At 44.0% G+C, this 20,184-nt stretch overlaps 1 protein-coding gene and 1 long non-coding RNA gene across 16 annotated transcripts in view; one reads left to right on the forward strand and one right to left on the reverse strand.

Annotated features, from left to right (window-relative positions):
- Positions 1-20,184, forward strand: part of LOC135242401 (NACHT, LRR and PYD domains-containing protein 12-like) — a 505,695-nt gene that overhangs the window by 208,484 nt on the left and 277,027 nt on the right. For 8 of the 15 annotated variants that reach the window (XM_064313446.1, XM_064313447.1, XM_064313451.1 and 5 more), the window contains exons 8-9: positions 14,763-14,832; positions 15,965-16,298. The exons of 6 other annotated variants lie outside the window; for them this stretch is intronic. In XM_064313446.1, the coding sequence (XP_064169516.1) occupies positions 14,763-14,832; positions 15,965-16,298 (404 nt within the window). The remainder of the gene's footprint in view (positions 1-14,762; positions 14,833-15,964; positions 16,299-20,184) is intronic. One more of the 15 variants, XM_064313465.1, reaches the window with a different exon arrangement.
- LOC135242454 (uncharacterized) lies at positions 13,001-14,004 on the reverse strand. The gene is made up of 2 exons (XR_010326347.1): positions 13,840-14,004; positions 13,001-13,285 (listed from the first exon to the last, which is right to left on the reverse strand). It is a non-coding gene; the product is annotated as an uncharacterized LOC135242454 (long non-coding RNA).

Consider the following 20,184-nt stretch of genomic DNA (forward strand, 5'->3'; position numbering starts at 1 on the left):
GAATCTAAAAGGCCTCTGCCTGGACTACAGCCCCTCTCCATGCCAGTTCCACAGATAAAAAGGTGCGAAAGTCTGTAACTTTATTATGTCTCACTGGTGGCTTCCGCTCCACTAGTGAGACTGGTCTTTTACGGTCAACTTCGGGCAATTCTTAACCAGGTGCCCCGGCTGTTTGCAGAAGAAACACCGCCCTCTCCATGATTTATCTCTCCTGGTCCGCCCAAGAGCCGAGCTGTCTATTTGCATCGGCTCCTCCCCCTTATGAGCAACCTGATTGAGCCCCGCATTGGCATCCCTGCCCGGAAGTGATGGAGCAAAAAAGGTCGCCCGGTCTTCTCTGTCCGCCTCTCTCTCCCGTTCCCTTACCCGGTTGTCTATGCGGATCGCTGTAGAAATCAGTGACCCCAAACTAACCGGTGGTTCTAGAGTGGCTAAGGCGTCCCTTACAGGGTCGGACAGGGCGTTTATAAACAGGGTCATGAGCGGTTCCTCTGCCCACCCCGTCTCCCCTGCCAATGCCAGAAAATGAATCGAAAACTCGGCCACACTTTGGCCTCCCTGCTTGATCCGGGTCAACCGGGTAGCCGCCTCCCTGCCCGAGATGTCATGGTCAAAGACCTGGGCCATCTCGAGCATCAGTAGCTGGGAATCATTCATCACTGGTGCTTGTGCGCGAATTAACGGATCAGCCCACGCCAGAGCAGTCCCGGTAAGTAGCGATAAAATGAACGCCACCCGAGCATCCTCTGTAGTAAAACGGGAGGGTTGTGATTTTAAAAAAATTAGGCATTGAGACAGGAAGCCTCTGCACTTTCCTGCCTCCCCGCTGTAGTGCAACGGAAGCTGTAATTTAGGCTCCCTAGCATTCGGTAAACCTGGTTGGGGAAGTGTGGTGGATGACAGTGCTTGTGCCACTGGTGACGGTACTGGCGCCGTCGGGGAGCGGGACTCACTTGCCAACTGGCGAAAGCTGTCTGCGAGCCCTATTAGTACTTCCTGTTGTCGGCTCAGTCGCTCAAACATCTATTCCTGCCTACGGAAGATCAATGCCTGCTGCTCAGCCGTAGCTGCCTGCTGTGCCTGGAGCAGCTGTAACCCCTGTCCATGGTTAGAAATGGTCGCATGCTGGGCGGCTACTGCCCTCTCAAGAGTATTAGCGTCCATTTCCACCACAATATCGGTCGCTGGTATCTCCATGAGGCTTCTGTGTACTATAATGGTGTGGGGGTGTTGGAGAACCAGAAGCGACTAAATATAGGGGAACGAAAAGCTAACGCTACCGGAAGCGTTAGCCACAAAGTCCCGAAGGACAAAGGAAAGGGAACACCCGCAAGTAAAACACGAAACAAATAAGATCCTTGGGAGAGCAACTCCCGCACACAAAGGATCATAAACAACAAAAAACATGGAGTAAAAAACCACTCCGAAGGACCACCTTGTCCAGCCGTAAAACTGGCTCGCGAAACCAAAAGCAACCCGTGAAAACCAGGGCGAAAAAAGAAGAGGACCAGTGGTACAGAGGCGAAGCTCTGGTACCAAACCCAAAACTGGTCTGAAAAGAAAATAGACAACTGAGTAGCAAAACTTACTCAGCGAAAATAAAAACCTGAGACGCAGCTCAGAAACACACAAACAAAATACTTACCAGGGACAACGTCCCAATACCCACCGGCTCACACGAGCTCAAAATAAAAGTAGAAATACTCTTAAGGCGTCAGAATGCGCTCACTGCGCTAAGAGACTGAATCACCTTAACAGAGGACACAGAACCAACCATAAAACACAGTTCTGTTAACCGTCCTACGAGCACCTATACCAATATCGTACCGGCTTTGTGATAACGGGGTTTTACACAGAAGCGCAGATGGCTGTTCTGTCAGTGCTTATAAAGGCACCTCCCCAGGTGAAAATAAATGGGAATCAGACACCTGGAACAAATTAAGTTCTCAAAGGTCGGGTGCCTTCTAGTGGCAGCACAAGGCCACTATACCCCAGAACCATGACAATTAAACCTGAAGATTATTCAACTTGTAATAGCATTGTAACACTGAGCTACTGTACACTAACATTACACTTGATAGCAGTCTCAAGTGTGTTGTTTACATTCCGAACATTCCACTATTAATGTTAATTAATGGGAAATTTTCACGGTAAACATAAATAAAATATGAATAAAAATGGTAAATATCTCAAAAATATTTGCACTACTGGCAAGAAAAGCACAAGCAACTAGGTGAAGCTACGAGATAAAAAAGGTAGGTCTTGCTGAAAAACTGAAGGAGGAGTAGGGTACAGGATGTTGACTTGATGTGGAATAAGAAGAAATAATAAGGAGAACACTAAATTCACTTCAGTAAACTTACATGCCCACCAGTATGGCTCTCACATGGTCTAGAGCACACTCTCCAAACCAATCGGAACTTTCTAAATATGGAAATAATGCCTCTAATTGAGATTTGCTTTTTCGAGCTCTTCGATTACTGTTATCACAGTGAAAAACCCTTTTCTTCGATCCACCATAGTTATGAATTCATTTCATAGTACAATGCTAAGCTGTTTTGAGAGCGAGCTCGCTTCAGTCTGCATGCACTCCCTGCTTGTCAGCACAATCTGCATTACGCACAGGGAGTGGAGGCAGATACGCACTTAGGTTGCTAGCAAGTGGCAGGACCCACAGACAGCAACGAGGGCTCATTTGACAGGTGACAGTCTTGTTTAATTCATTCTGTAACTTGATTGACTTAAAAGTAAACTTATCGCTGTTCAGATAACCAAATGCCTACTTGTAACCCAGGGTTCCAAGACACAAATTGAATAGATAGTGAAACAAAGAAAAACATTTTAAATAACTAGTAGCAAGTAAATAAGTAAATTATCATTCAAATGGAGACAAAAGAAAAATAATTTTAATAAGGAAAAATACATTTTCTTTATGTGCAGAAAGATAAGTTGATAGAAGGTTTAGACAACCAATGCGGATAATGATACTTGTTGTACATTTGTTGATTGGTCATGTCAGATGACAAGCCCGCCCTAACTTCCTCTGGTCAAGATGGCTTGAGCGACAGCAGGCATGCGAAACTTTCTCTGAACAGATTAAGCTAATTCAAAGTGAATTACAAGTAAATTTAGGATACAATTGCAGATATTTTATTGAGGAGTGACAGTAACTTGAAAAGAAACAGATTTATAAAGAAATAACGAAGATTTGCAACGTTCTTCTATCGCATTGGGTGACGACCACATGAAAGAAAATTTTCTGCATTCGCCATTAAGATCGTTGAAAACCGAACTTTGAACAACTTTGAATATATTCCCTTGGTGAGTTCCCATTCTAAGACTATCTATCTTATTTCACTGCCGTAGTATCAGTTAGCTTGGGTGTGTTCAGAAATGATAATGTTAAACGTAGTCGTAATAAAAAAAGATCCGAAAATGAAGGTTGCTAAGTAGCTAGCTTCATGTGATTTAAAGCTCTGGTAGTAGCAGCTAGCTAAGTTGGCTAGCTATAGCAACTCGCGGCTAAACCGGCAAATGTGTATAATTGATGTGTGGGGTGTAGGCCGGGCGAACAGCAGGGCTGTTTCCTGCTTTGTGACTGTGGTGGTAGACGAACCAGGCAGTTCGCCACATAGCAAGCTGAAAATATATTGAAGCGGGGACAATGTGATGTAACGTTAGCTAGAAGAAGGGCATTTGAAAATTCTCCGGTTGTGTTCTGAAAGTGTATCTCCTGTGTAATCGCATATCGAAGCCACATCGGCCTACTCTTTGTTAAATGTTACTTAAAACGAATGTATGTTGTGGTACCTTTTATTAGAAAGCTAACGTAACTAGCTAGCTAGCTAGTGCTGCGAGGAAACGTCAGTGGGTGAGTTTGGAAGCACTGCAAGATATGAGTAGTGAATTGAGTGAGCTAATGGTGGCTAATTCTACTTCCAGTTAATCAGAATCTAGATATGCTGACAGAATGAGAACAGATTGACAATTGATGTAAGCTTTCACCAAGTTTATTTAACAGAGTAAATGGAAGGTTACAAGTGTTATACAATTTAGATGTTCACAGTGTATACTATGTCTTAATAATCTGAATGTACAGACTACTGATGAGTCTTCTGCCTTTGTGTTGCAAGGCCGGGTTTTTTTTTTTGTGTGTGTGTATTGGTTTTTTGTTGTTCGATTTGAACTGCTGTGCTGGATCCTGGATTCCTCTGCCCCTGCTTGCCTTCCCTGGAGAGCTACAGCGGCGTGCGGACTGGCGAGCCACCCATGTGATCGACCTGCAATTTTAAAGTGAAGGAAAGAGTTAAATTGTGCCTTCTAAGATGGTGGTAGGACAAGAGTTTGAATTCTACTAACTGGAACTCAGCAACAAGTGGTCCAACAACCACACGGACTAAACTGATTTGCACAGATAGTGTTTTAGAAAAGTGTTTTGGTGTTATAGTGTGATAAGTTTCCTTTGCATGGGTACTTTCAGTAGTACTACATAAGGGTCTTGGTTTCAAAATAAAAGTCCTAAAGTCTAATTAGTGACAAATACTAGAACCAAATAACTAATAATAGGGATTAACTGAAACACATCAAAGAAATACTAAAAGTATGGTTAAGGTATAAAGATAGGAAAAATAGTCAAATTAGTGGAACTAGAGAAAATATAAATACAGACACAAAGTAAAAGGGCTTGGGACCAACTTGTATTTTTTCCTTTTTTCCATTTTGTAGATATGTGTACTGTTGTTGTTTAATGCTTTCTACTTTGTAATAAAAACAAAGGGTACAGAGAACCAAAAAGGGAAAATTTAAATTTAAAAGAAAAAAATCATTCTCTTACCTTTGAAATATAGATCCTGCTTCCGTGTGCTTCATTCTTGATGTGCAAACCGCCTCTCTCTCTCGAGTCGAATCTGTTGTCTTCTGATCTGGTCCATACTTACCTGATTTTATCCATTCTAGTAACGGTGTTAATATTGAAGCACTTGTTACAGAGGAGAACCCCCTTACATTTTGGCGAGCCAGCCAGGAGAGAGATTGTGTTTGCACCAAGAGTGATCCCACCAAAATAACGCCAAAAGTAGATAAAAGCCGTTTAAAATACTCTCACAATGGATATAGTGGAAATTGAAAAAGTAGACATCCCTAACTCTGTAATTGTTAGTGGCATTACCCAAACTAGCCTAGACACAGAGCTTGAGGAAAGTTTAGTAATCCATGGCCCTATTAATCGCCACTTGCAAATTGATGACCCAAACTCAGAATACCACCGTCATGTAATTATTGAGTTTGATGGCAGCTCTGCCATGCAGACATTAAGGCCCCGACTGCCCCTGGTTTACAAGAGCCCCAGTGACCCTGAAGCTATGTTAAATGTGCGCGCTCTAGATAGCGTGTATATACTCGAGGCCAGCAGTAGCGCCACCAAGGGGTACCTTGAAACCCTGCAAGACCTTGCGAGAGTGAGTGGGAGATCTTTTCAAGGTCTGCTCCAGGAGGAGCTGGCAAAGATGGTCTTGTTGGGAGAGACAAATCCCCCTGCACAAAAACCGATAATATTTGAACTAGAAACAGAGCCTCAGAGCCAAGAAAGTGACAGGTCCACATTGCCTGATGCCCAGCGAGAGTTTGTTGCAGAAATTACCACCACACATTCACCGCACGCTTCTCCCTTGTGGAACCCTGAGAATAGAGAACCAAAAAACCTAGCTAAGGGAACTGAGCCAACCGTTGTACACCACAGCCCAACAGGAACAGATGGTGTCGATGCTCCCGTGATAATCCACCCAGATCTCCCTATGAACACAGTTAACCCCCCTAGTGTACAAAAGATGGTAATAGAACACATTGTGAAGAACGAAGCTGCCGTCTCCCACCAGAAGATCTCGTTTCATCTTCGAGTCTTCTCTGGGAAGAGCCCCCGCCCTAATGGCGAACCAGACTACGACACCTGGCGTGCAAGTGTTGAATTCCTGATGACTGATCCATCCATTTCTGACCTGCATAGAACACAGAAAATCATAGACAGTTTACTGCCTCCTGCCACAGACGTTATCAAGCAGGTGAGTCCTCGAGCCTTACCCACAGTGTACCTTGAGCTCCTAGATTCAGTCTATGGCTCAGTAGAAGATGGAGATGACTTGGTTGCCAAGTTCATGGGCACCTTGCAGAATGAGGGTGAGAAGCCCTCAAGCTACCTGCACAGATTGCAAGTTATCCTGAGTACAGCCATCAGAAGAGGTGGCATTGCAGAGGAGGAGCGAAGTCGCTGTCTTCTGAAGCAATTCTGCCGAGGCTGTTGGAACCATGAGCTGATCACAGACCTTCAACTGGAACGAAAAAAGACACAACCACCTTCCTTCGCTGAATTGGTGTTCCTCATCAGGATGGAAGAAGACAGACATGCTTCAAAGGAAGATCGCATGAGGAAACACCTTGGCCTATACAAGCAAGTTCCCATTGCTCCCAAGCTACGAACTGCAGCACACCGCCAAACCGCCTACTCCTGTGATGCTTCCGACGCTGCAGATCCTGAAACTGACACCCTAGAGGGGCACGTCGCAGAACTGCAAGCTCAAGTTACCGCAATGCAAACACCGCTTAAATCAAAGACTAAGACCAAACACCACGAAGCGACTGAGATCATTGCACTGAAGAGACAGATCACAGAGATCCAAGCCCAAGTTGCTGTTATGAAGGCGGCTCCTCAGAAAGTTACAGTCGACAGTCCTGAAGATGAAACCACTGCACTAAAGAGACAAGTCGCCGAGCTTCAAACTCAGATGACCTCACTTCAAGCGCAGAACCATCAGATAGGGAGGAGACCACGCTCAAAGGAGACTGTAACCAAAGTTGAACCCCAGCCTACTGATCAGGGAACAGTAGATCAGCCACATTGCAGTGGGCCAACCTCAAACAGGCCTCGTCCTTGGTACTGTTTCCGTTGTGGAGAAGATGGACATATCGCGTCAGGCTGTGAGAAGGAACCCCAAACCCTGCCCTGGTTGAAGAAAAGAGACACCAGTGCAAAGAAAAGCAACTTAAATCGGATCATTTAAACTACTGACAGTCTCTGTTGAAGGGCAAACCGGGACTGAAAGAAGAGAAACGCGCCCTAGAAGAATTGAAAGATTGATCAACAAGTGTGGCCAAAATGGAACGTCGTCCATTAAACTGCCAAAAGGACTAGTAGGAATGAAGTGCACAGCTCAGATCATTATAGGAGGAAAAGAGGTCAACTGCCTTCTAGATACCGGATCTCAAGTCACCACGATCCCCCTGTCGTTCTATGAGAACAACTTGTCAAGCCACCCCATGAAGTCGCTGAATGATCTGCTAGAAGTCGAAGGAGCAAATGGACAGGTTGTGCCTTACCTTGGATATGTGGAGCTGAGCCTGACGTTTCCCAGAGAGTTTCTGGGAACTGAAGTTGAAGTACCTACATTAGCACTAGTGGTTCCAGATATGACCAACGTGCCCCAGATCCTCATTGGTACTAACTCTCTTGACACCCTGTATGACAATTACACCCAGAAGAACACGGCCAGTCCTCAGTCAGCACTTCACGGTTATAGAGCAGTTCTTAAGACTCTTGAGATAAGACGGAAACAAGCATGCACTGGTACCTTGGGGAGGGTAACTGTGAAGGGAAACACACCAGAAGTCGTGTCAGCGGGCTGCACAGTGGTCCTTGATGGGCTAATTCACATGAATGGTGGCTACACAGAGAGGTGGGTCACAATAGAGCCAACGTCAAGGTCCTCCCTGCCGGGTGGGTTGCTGGTGGCTAGCTGCTTGCACACCTTACCTGTAAAATGCCCCAGCCACTTGCCAGTCCTGCTCAAAAACGAGACAAAAAATGACATTGTGATCCACCCCAGGACCGTGTTAGCCGAGATGCACGCTGTCCAGCGAGTGATGGGGAAGGAGCCCCCTACAACCTCAAGTAACTCCAGTGACAGAACGACCAAACAAGTCAAACCCAAGATGAAATTCAACTTTGGAGACTCTCCCGTGCCATCTGAGTGGAAAGACAGGATAACGGAGCAGTTGAACTCTATACCTGAAGTCTTCGCCTTAAACGATCTTGACTATGGCCATACCGATAAAGTGAAACATCACATCAGACTCAGTGATGAGACTCCCTTCAAACATAGAGCCAGATCTATTCATCCTCAGGATGTGGATGCCGTAAGGAAGCACCTTCAGGAGTTGCTGGCAGCCAACATCATCCGTGAATCAGAATCTCCCTTTGCATCACCTATAGTTGTGGTTCGGAAGAAGAATAACTCAGTACGCCTGTGCATTGACTTCAGGAAGCTAAATTCCCAGACTATAAAAGATGCATACGCTATGCCCAATCTGGAAGAGGTCTTCTCAGTGTTGACTGGCTCGAAGTGGTTCTCAGTTCTTGACCTGAAGTCAGGTTATTACCAGATCGAGATGGAAGAGGCTGATAAGCAAAAAACTGCCTTTGTGTGTCCTCTCGGGTTCTGGGAATTCAATAGAATGCCACAAGGGATCACGAATGCGCCCAGCTCGTTCCAGAGGCTAATGGAGAGGTGTATGGGGGATCTCAACCGGAAAGAAGCACTGGTTTTCATTGACGACCTCATAGTCTTCTCTGACACCCTCGAGGAACACGAATCCCGACTGATGAAAGTCCTTCGACGGTTGAAGGAATATGGACTGAAACTGTCTCCGGAGAAATGCATGTTTTTCCAAACATCTGTCAAATACTTGGGCCACATAGTGTCCCAGCATGGAGTCGAGACAGACCCAGGGAAGATCGAAGCTTTAAAGACCTGGCCAAGGCCCAGAAACCTTCAAGAGTTGAGATCCTTCCTAGGGTTTTCTGGGTACTACCGAAGGTTCGTCCAAGACTATGCCAAGATCACCAGACCTCTAAATGACCTCACCGCAGGATATCCCCCTCTCCGAAAGAGCAATAAACAAGGGAAGGAGAGGAGCGGCCTGTACTTTGATCCCAGAGGGTCTTTTGGCGACAGATGGACACCATCTTGTCAACAGGCATTCGAGACTCTCATTGAAAAGCTCACCTCTGCTCCTGTCTTGGGGTTTGCAGACCCCAAACGTCCATACATACTGCACACAGACGCCAACACCACTGGGCTGGGCGCAGCACTATACCAGGAGCAGGATGGAAAGAAAAGAGCCATAGCCTTTGCAAGCCGAGGGCTGACCAAGAGCGAAGCCAAATACCCCGCTCACAAACTCGAATTCCTAGCTCTCAAATGGGCTGTCACTGCGAAGTTTAGCGACTACCTTTATGGGACGGACTTCACAGTCATAACCGACAGTAACCCGCTAACCTATATCCTGACATCAGCAAAACTGGATGCCACAAGTTATAGGTGGCTGTCAAGTCTGTCAACATACTCCTTCAAACTCCAGTACAGAGCGGGAAAACAGAATCAGGATGCGGATGGACTTTCTCGACGACCCCATGGTGGGCTAACGGACGACCCGGCGTCGCAGAAAGAGAGAGAGAGAATCAAGCAATTCACCCTTCACCATATGACAAATACAGAGCATACTGATGTCGTCCTTCCAAAGGCAGTGACCGCCATCTGTGAAAAACATCTTGTCCATCAACTCAATGCAAGCTTTGGATCCTCGCACCCGTCCGTGACCTTAGTGGAATTGCTTGCTCTCCACTCTGATGCCCTACCTAGTGGTTTCCAACATGAAGATGACCACGGTCTCCCTGTGATCCCTCATCTGTCTGAAGAGGACTTGATGGAGCAGCAAAGGGCAGATCCAGATCTTAGGGCAGTCATAGAGCACCTGCAGTCTCGAGAAAAACCCTCTCCTACCTTAAGAGAAGAACTCCCTGACATAGGCTTGTGGTTGCGAGAATGGAACCGGGTGGAGATGAGAAATGGAGTACTGTATAGAAGAAGACAAGACAGAGGGGACCTAACATATCAACTGGCGCTCCCTGCAGATCTAAGAGCTACTGTGCTGAAAAGCTTACATGATGACTTGGGCCACTTAGGTGTGGAACAAACTCTCGACCTTACAAGATCCAGATTTTATTGGCCAAGAATGTCTGCGGACGTAGATGAAAAAATAAAGACGTGTGAACGCTGTGTCCGCAGGAAAACTCCTCAGGAGAGAGCAGCTCCCCTGGTGAATATCACAACTAGCAGACCCTTGGAGTTAGTCTGCATGGATTTCCTCTCTTTGGAACCAGACCGGAGTAACATCAAAGACATACTGGTAATTACAGACCATTTCACGAAGTACGCTGTTGCAATCCCTACTCGGAATCAGAAAGCACAGACAGTAGCAAAGTGCTTATGGGACAACTTCCTCGTACATTACGGCTTCCCTGAGTGGCTCCACAGCGATCAAGGACCAGACTTCGAATCGCACACCATCAAAGAACTATGCCGCATTGCCGGTATTCAGAAGACGAGAACAACGCCATACCATCCAAGAGGTAACCCAGTGGAGCGTTTTAATAGGACACTCCTCCAGATGTTGGGTACTCTGGAAAGCAAGAACAAGACTCACTGGAAGGATTTCGTCAAGCCGCTGGTGCATGCGTACAACTGTACGAAAAACGATGTGACTGGATTTGCACCATACGAACTGATGTTCGGACGACAACCTCGACTGCCAGTCGACCTAGCTTTTGGCCTACCTGCCAATAAACCACCTAAGTCACACTCCCAGTATGTGCACGATCTAAGAAGTCGGTTGGAAGAGAGCTATAAAGTTGCCACTCGTAATGCGTTGAAAACCGCCGACCGTAACAAGCGCAGGTTTGACAAACGAGTCGTGCACTCAACCCTTGAAGCTGGTGATCGTGTTCTCGTGCGGAACGTCCGGATAAGAGGGAAACACAAGTTAGCCGACAAATGGGAGTCTGATGTACATGTGGTGGTCCAACGTGCTGGTGACCTTCCTGTATACACAGTCCAACCTGAGAACAAGGATGGTCCCCTCCGGACTCTGCACCGTGACTTGTTGTTACCCTGTGGGTTCTTACCTGTGGCTGAACCTGATAAGCCAGTCGTGCCAAAAGCTGTCCGCAGGCCTCGAACACGAAGAAGCCCTGACATCGAGAACAATGAAGGACCCGAGGGTATGAGAGATCCCTCTGATTCTGAGGAAGATGAGGTCTATTACGACTCATACGGAGAGACAGTGGAGGTTACCACTAGAATTCTGTCAGACACAGGACCAGTGCAGACGGTGAGGAATCAACCAACACATGAGACACAGCACACTATAGTTGTTCCTGTTGAGTTGCACCCTGCTCCAGTCGAACCTGAAAGAAAGAACTTGCCTGAAGTTGAACCTGAAAGAAAGAACTTACCTGAAGTTGAACCTGCAAAAGAGAACTCTTCTGACTACGAACTTGAGAGAGGAGACTCACCTGAAACAGTGTCGGAACAGGAACCTGGAGTTGGAGAACTTCCCGAAGACTATCCAAACTTAATGGATGAACCGCCACCCATCCTCTTGTATATGTCTGAGAGTGAAGAAGAAGAGACACCGGAAGGGAGTGGAACAGTCGTTGCTAACACCCCTCCAAGCAACCAGGAGACAAGAAATGATCAGCAGAATGACAGGGATAGCACTCCCAGACGTTCCCTCAGGAAAAACCCTCTGCCACCAGATAGACTGAACTATCATGAGTTAGGAAACCCCCTGACTTCAGTCATTCAGACACTGTTGCAGAGCCTTAGTGCAACCATCACTACGGCACTAACCAGTCAGTTATGTAGATGCAACGGGACGTGCATAGGTTCAAGAGGGGAGGATGTAACCCAGGGTTCCAAGACACAAATTGAATAGATAGTGAAACAAAGAAAAACATTTTAAATAACTAGTAGCAAGTAAATAAGTAAATTATCATTCAAAATGGAGACAAAAGAAAAAGACTTTTAATAAGGAAAAATACATTTTCTTTATGTGCAGAAAGATAAGTTGATAGAAGGATTAGACAACCAATGCGGATAATGATACTTGTTGTACATTTGTTGATTGGTCATGTCAGATGACAAGCCCGCCCTAACTTCCTCTGGTCAAGATAGCTTGAGCGACAGCAGACATGCGAAACTTTCTCTGAACAGATTAAGCTAATTCAAAGTGAATTACAAGTGAATTTAGGATACAATTGCAGATATTTTATTGAGGAGTGACAGTAACTTGAAAAGAAACAGATTTATAAAGAAATAACGAAGATTTGCAACGTTCTTCTATCGCCTTGGGTGACGACCACATGAAAGAAAATTTTCTGCATTCGCCATTAAGATCGTTGAAAACCGAACTTTGAACAACTTTGAATATATTCCCTTGGTGAGTTCCCATTCTAAGACTATCTATCTTATTTCACTGCCGTAGTATCAGTTAGCTTGGGTGTGTTCAGAAATGATAATGTTAAACGTAGTCGTAATAAAAAAAGATCCGAAAATGAAGGTTGCTAAGTAGCTAGCTTCATGTGATTTAAAGCTCTGGTAGTAGCAGCTAGCTAACTTGGCTAGCTATAGCAACTCGCGGCTAAACCGGCAAATGTGTATAATTGATGTGTGGGGTGTAGGCCGGGCTAACAGCAGGGCTGTTTCCTGCTTTGTGACTGTGGTGGTAGACGAACCAGGCAGTTCGCCACATAGCAAGCTGAAAATATATTGAAGCGGGGACAATGTGATGTAACGTTAGCTAGAAGAAGGGCATTTGAAAATTCTCCGGTTGTGTTCTGAAAGTGTATCTCCTGTGTAATCGCATATCGAAGCCACATCGGCCTACTCTTTGTTAAATGTTACTTAAAACGAATGTATGTTGTGGTACCTTTTATTAGAAAGCTAACGTAACTAGCTAGCTAGCTAGTGCTGCGAGGAAACGTCAGTGGGTGAGTTTGGAAGCACTGCAAGATATGAGTAGTGAATTGAGTGAGCTAATGGTGGCTAATTCTACTTCCAGTTAATCAGAATCTAGATATGCTGACAGAATGAGAACAGATTGACAATTGATGTAAGCTTTCACCAAGTTTATTTAACAGAGTAAATGGAAGGTTACAAGTGTTATACAATTTAGATGTTCACAGTGTATACTATGTCTTAATAATCTGAATGTACAGACTACTGATGAGTCTTTTGGCTTTGTGTTGCAAGGCCGGGTTTTTTTTTTTTTTGGGTGTGTTGTTTTTTTGTTGTTGGATTTGAACTGCTGTGCTGGATCCTGAATTCGTCCGCCCCTGCTTGCCTTCCCTGGAGAGCTACAGCGGCGCGCGGACTGGCGAGCCACCCATGTGATCGACCTGAAATCTTAAAGAGAAGGAAAGAGTTCAATTGTGCCTTCTAAGATGGTGGTAGGACAAGAGTTTGAATTCTACTAACTGGAACTCAGCAACAAGTGGTCCAACAACCACACGGACTAAACTGATTTGCACAGATAGTGTTTTAGAAAAGTGTTTTGGTGTTATAGTGTGATAGGTTTCCTTTGCATGGGTACTTTCAGTAGTACTACATAAGGGTCTTGGTTTCAAAATAAAAGTCCTAAAGTCTAATTAGTGACAAATACTAGAACCAAATAACTAATAATAGGGATTAACTGAAACACATCAAAGAAATACTAAAAGTATGGTTAAGGTATAAAGATAGGAAAAATAGTCAAATTAGTGGAACTAGAGAAAATATAAATACAGACACAAAGTAAAAGGGCTTGGGACCAACTTGTATTTTTTCCTTTTTTCCATTTTGTAGATATGTGTACTGTTGTTGTTTAATGCTTTCTACTTTGTAATAAAAACAAAGGGTACAGAGAACCAAAAAGGGAAAATTTAAATTTAAAAGAAAAAAATCATTCTCTTACCTTTGAAATATAGATCCTGCTTCCGTGTGCTTCATTCTTGATGTGCAAACCGCCTCTCTCTCTCGAGTCGAATCTGTTGTCTTCTGATCTGGTCCATACTTACCTGATTTTATCCATTCTAGTAACGGTGTTAATATTGAAGCACTTGTTACAGAGGAGAACCCCCTTACATACTGAACAAAATAGTATATGTAAAGACAGCATCGGGTGGTCAGATATGCCGGCCAAGTTTCAGGTGGATGCTTGACAGATTGAGTTGAAAATGGCACCTGAACTGGCTAACAGTCTTAGCTTGAATATGAGCAAGGGCATTTGGGATTACAGAAGCTCTTATATTGACAAAAGAGCCATAAAGATGCAAGTATTGGATATACCAAAAGTGACTGCAGTGTGTCAAGTACATTACATATGGAGTTTAAAACCTTTTTCTGAATGATTGTTTTGGTGATCTGAGGTGCTGTTCTGACAGCTTAAATGGAATACATTTTTTCATGCAACAATAAGAAAGGAAAAGTAATTATGGAAAGTATAAAAAACATGTTTTATGATGTGGGTTTGTGTGCAATGAGTGATTGGGGGATGGGGAGGCTCCTTTGATTTTACTGACATTTATTGCCATTAGCGCTGATAAGGGAGCGAGTGGTGTTGTTGACCAAAAAGGAGGCTGTTGCAGCCGTTGAGCTTGAATTTGTGACGTGTTTGTAGCCCCTTTTTTAATAAATTGCAAATCTTTACTTTATCCCCATTCTGTGGGCGCTGCTGCCCATACCACTAGGGGGCAGTGGGGATCTTACACTGCAATGTCATTGTCACCTTTCAGGTGTAGGTGGGTGTATTATGTCACAGTCAGATGTTCAGTGACTGGGAGCTCTATTAAGAGGATGAGTTTACCCAGAAACTCTGTTTCCATGTTTTGTTCACAGGATACGGCAGTCACAGGAGCATAGCTCTTCAGAAGAGATGAGTTCAGAGAAACTATCTTCCTCAAAAGAGGTGTGTGATCTGCATTTTTCTTCATTGTATTCAATTTGTTATTATGCGTTTTCTTCATACAGCAAGTTTCATTTGATGATATGAGACATATATCATGTACAATGCAGAGATAATGTTTTTAGGTTCCGAGTATTGAACTTGAATAAGCCTGAATAACATACCGTGCCTTTTCCAAAGATTACTCTTGTCAGACATCTAATTCACTATTTGGCCGTTTTCAGCCATTGGAAGTTTCAGAGCACTCGGCCAGCATAGCCTGTATGATACAGAGCAGGTGGGCAGGGGGCAGGGAGGGGGTGGTAGCCATTGGAGGTGTGAATATGTGTGTGTGAGTGTGGGTCTGCATGCGTGTGTGTGTCTCAGAGTGGTAGTAAACAACCAAACTATAGAGGCTGCATGAAATGCTTCCAGAGAAAATACACTATATGGCCAAAAGCATGTGGACACCTGACATCCAACATCTCATCCAAAAGTATGGCTATTAATATGGAGTTGGTCCACCCTTTGCTGCTGTAACAATCTCTTGTTACACTCTTCTGGGAAGGCTTTATACTAGATGTTGGAGCATTGCTGTAGGAATTTGCTTCCATTCAGCCAGCAAGGTAGGGAGGTTGGGCACTGATTGGGCGATTAGGCCTGGCTTTCCAATTGATCCCAAAGGTGTTGGATGTGGTAGAGGTCTGGGCTCTATACAGGTCAGTCAAGTTCTTCCTCACCGTCCTGGACAAAACCATTTCAATATGGACCTCACTGTGTACCTGGGGGCATTGTCATGCTTGAACAGGAAAGGGCCTTACCCAAAATGTTGGGGAAGCACAGAATCGTCCAGAATGTGATTGTATGCTGCAGCATCGCCTTAACTGGAACTAAGGGGTCTGGCCAAAATCATGAAAAACTGCCCCAGACCAAGGAGTGTCCAGATACTTTTGGTCATATAGTGTATCTGTCCCTGTTCTGGCTGTCAAAATGACACAAAAAGCAAGGATCCCAGTTTGTTTAGTTGAGTTTTTTATTTAAATTACTATGATAGAGCACACAGTACTTCATGTGTTTATTTCACACTGATACAGCACACCTCTTCACGTGTTTATTTCACACTGATGCAGCGCACCTCTACATGTGTTTGTTTCAGTCTCTCCTGCGCACTCTGATGAAGCTGAAGAAGACTGAAAAGTTGAAACTGTTTCAGAGCCACCTGAGTCAGGATTGCCCCGAATGCTTTAAGAGTCTGTCTGAAGATCCTTCTGAGCTGGATAAGTTTAGGAAGATGAAGGAATTGTTCAAGAGTCATCAAATTGATGAAGAATGCACTGAGAGAGAGCAAGAGGATTCTAAGGCCCTGTACATAGTTGAGAAGATGCTGGAGACCTGTGGCAGTGAGAGGTCTCTGAAGATCACACTCCACATCCTGAGGAACATGAAGCAGAAGGATCTCGTCGACTCACTGGAGAGAGGTGAGCAGCTCAGTAAGAGTTTTCTCTCATTGTTTCTGTGTCTCCATTAGAATGCTGAAATGAATTTAGCAAACAAATCTGACAGTGATTAATGTTCTGATTTATAGCATTCACACTTATGTATAGAAAACCAACATGTGCACAAATCCATTTAAATAAAAATATAGCCTGGAGCAGTGATTGTGGGGACAGGCATATGAACAAGATGAAATGGCCCTGAAGGGGATTTAACACCAGGAGCTCCAGACCATTCCACAGGATTGAAATCGCTTAAGGCGCGGCCTGGGTCACATGACACATGAGACTTCAAACGAGAAATGTTTGAATTGTTTGCTAGATGGCGCTTATTAGACACAAGCTGACAAAGGTTGCCAGCCCATTGTCCAAATGAAATATTTATGAAATATAAAAGCTATGTTTTAGTTATGGCTCGGCATTCTAGCCAACACATTTTTACAAACTAAGTGTGTTTGGAATAAATTGATTGGCTAAACGCCAAATTTGAAGACCTTATGAAGTGAATGATTCACGAAAAGCTAACAATGAACAGATAGTAGGGAGGTCAAACCTGTTTGGCGATCTTTCTTCATGCACAATGTCATAAAGGCTAAGGTATAATCAAATAACAACATATAAATTGCCAATTTGGCAGAATATAGCTGTTGTTTCCTACAAGACAATTTTTAAAATTAGCCGTTTCCCTCTACATGTAATCACTGTCGTTGGAGGGAAACGCATCATCACCTGTGCGACTTTTAGGGTCGAGTTTTCTGTTTTATAAAAATATATGTAAAAATATTGTTGTTCAAGCCAGTTTTCCTGGTGACCTAGCCAATCCAAAGACGGCGCATGTCTCCTATTCATTGTAATTACAAAAAACCCCCATTCGTAAAACTAAAATACTTTATACCACACTGTAGATAAGACCTTGGCAAAGAAATACATGTGAGGATCTTGTTGTTGAGTTGTTGAGAAAAATGAGTTTTCCCGGCGACTTAGCCACCAGAAATAATAGTTACAAAAACGGGATGTATGAAAAAACAAAACCTCGCAACACTGGTGGTATTTTAACACAGATGTTTTTCACGAATGTTCCATTCACATTAGTTTGCACATAGCACACATTCATTCTGTCACATTTCACTCATTGAAATGCAGTACATGCAAGTAAAAAATGGGACCATTTTGGGGGAGGGGGGCTGTGTTTATGGTGACAATGGGTGCGTCTAATCTAATCAGCAGTTCCAATAACAGCATTCTCAGTTGCAGGCTGAAGTTCATAATAAAAATCGTGCACTAAAAGATGAAGACAGAAAAATATGCTTTAATGCTCCCTACGAAACACAGCAGAAAAAGCGGGATTTCAAAACTGAATATAGTACAATATATCGCTTCAGCACACACAAAGTGACATTGAGATAGTAACAATTAAAAGACGAGACACGTGTCTTCAGTAATTTGCTTTATTATATCGAAACCACTAGCATACGGCACATTGTTAGGAAATTGAAACGATTTTGAAAATATAACGGTAGCTAAATATATAGCTAGCAAGCTGAATTATTTAGAATCGCCCCTCACCCCTCCCTGTGCCCCAGAATACATAGTTGTCTTTGCTCCTCTCCATGACACCAGTGAAGGCGATTGGAGACTTCACTTCAATAGGCCTTACTGAAATTTTCAACTGCATCAGCATTCAAAGCAGGGCTTGGGTTGGACTTTAGTACATTTGCCACAGACAAGTCATTTACACTTGTCACAGATGTCACATGTTTTGTTCCCTCCACATCTGGATACCTGGCAGCGTTTTCTTTTCAGTGACCGCTCTCGCAGCGGTGTGTTAGGGGCTTGTGGAATGCACAGTGGCGTTAGGACGGTACGCCACGGAATTTGGAAGCCTAGAGTGTCGGGGGGGGGGGGGGCGCGGGAATGGACCCAAATGCAGAGTGCAAAAATACAAAACTCCCAAAAGGTAGAAAGAACAAAGACTTTACTGAAAAAAATTACAGGGAACAAAAGGAACAGAACGCCTCACAGGGCGGTTAATACAAACAAAGAAAAAACCTCAAAAAATGCGGGAAAACGAAAATACAAAATTCCAAAAAAACACAGAGAACAGAGTAGGCGAGGGACAGGCAACGAGCAAGTAAGCAACCAACAAGCAGGCAGGCAACAGGCAGGCAACAAACACGCAAGGATCCAGCACCTGAGTCAGGGGAAAGGGGGACTTAAATAGACACGACGCAGACAAGACACAGGAGGGCACAATGAACCATCAAGCCACAGAGAGGGAAGGGAACACGAGACAAAAAGCAACTAATAATGGAATAATTGGAAACAATAAAACAATGAAACAAGACACAAAGCAGAGGTGCCGCCATCTGGCGGCCCAACCATGAACAACAAGGGGAAGACACAGAACCCTGACATAGAGCCGCCTTTGCCGCCATGTGACTTGCACGCAACTCCTTGGCCTACTCAAGAATAAATCTTCTAAATTATTTTGTCCGTGCACTGCGTGTACAAAACATGGGCACTTACAGCAGCCAGATCTAAAATGTTGTAAAAAAATGGCAACTGGCCAACGACGACTGCCCCGCTTGACCGAATACAGCTGTGCCATCTGGTCTAAAACATCCACTCCAATTTATGTTGCGTTATAATGGGCGATTGTTTCTGGCAGTTTTTTTCGATCACTGTCGATCGATACTGTTTTGTGCATAGTGCCCAAGATGCATACATTTTTTTTGGGCTTGAACTGATGAACAGTGAGTGCAAGCATGTTCAGCTCTCAAGATTGTGGTGGAAAATCTCTCTTTATTTTGTGCCTTCGCAGAAGGGGGCACTTCTCTCCTCTTTTTTTTCTCCTCATGGGTACCAACCCATGTAGTTTTTTTGCATATAGGTTGTTTGCCAGGGCTATTGAGGGGAAGAAATTGTCTGAGGTTATATTTCTTCCTTTCCCAATGAAGGATTCCACAAGGCGCATGACCACATTGTCAGCTAATTGTTCACCAACAGGCCTCGTCTCACCAAGGGATTTTTCCCAAGGGATTGGAACGCGTTCAGCATATAGGCCTACTTGGTTTCAATGCCGCCACTGATGCCTCGTAAATACAGCAGTCCCACGAAAGCTTTCAACTCAGTGACCGACAGGTCCCAATTTTCTGCCCCATCTCTGTGGGCCTCTGCCACTGTATACTTGACTCTGCTCCCACATCGGAATGTCAATCAGACATAGCAGACTGCTCAGCGGTCTGTCAGTGTTCTCCTTGGTGCGTCGTGTGGGCCCAGCCTTTTCCCATAAGACATTGCATGATGGTGCCCTGCCCAGAGCATTACCAGCAGTCTGTTTGAATCAAACAGTTCCATCGCTTGCCCTTTCCTCTCTCTCTGAGACAAGTTCCATCTCAGTCTCAGGCTCAACTTCAGAATCAGAATCAGAACCTGAATCATAATCAGTATCAAGCTCCATCTCCCCGAAATAATTTGAATAGAAATTATTGTAACAGCCCCAATTTTTTGATAGGGTGTAACATCCATAACATGTTACATTGATAATCTTTTAGATTAAAACTTTGATAATTATGTAGCCTATATTGTCTCAAATAGCGTAAATATGAATACTCTGCGTAAAATAAAATAAAATAAATCAAGTTACACATAATAGCAACATCTGCAAGGTGTAGGATATTTGTTTCCATTGTGTGGCATTTTAACATGGATGCATTTCATTCTAACCCTTATATAAATTTTTCCACTTGCATAATAACTATATAGGACAGGACTATGGTTTCAGAACACAAGTGAAATGCATAGGCATAAATGATAACAAAACGATTGCAATATTTAAAATATTTTTAAAAGGAATATAAATAATGATAGAATTTATTCCTGG

The sequence above is a fragment of the Anguilla rostrata genome, chromosome 16 (genome assembly GCF_018555375.3).
Source record: "Anguilla rostrata isolate EN2019 chromosome 16, ASM1855537v3, whole genome shotgun sequence".
NCBI classification, from domain to species: domain Eukaryota; kingdom Metazoa; phylum Chordata; class Actinopteri; order Anguilliformes; family Anguillidae; genus Anguilla; species Anguilla rostrata.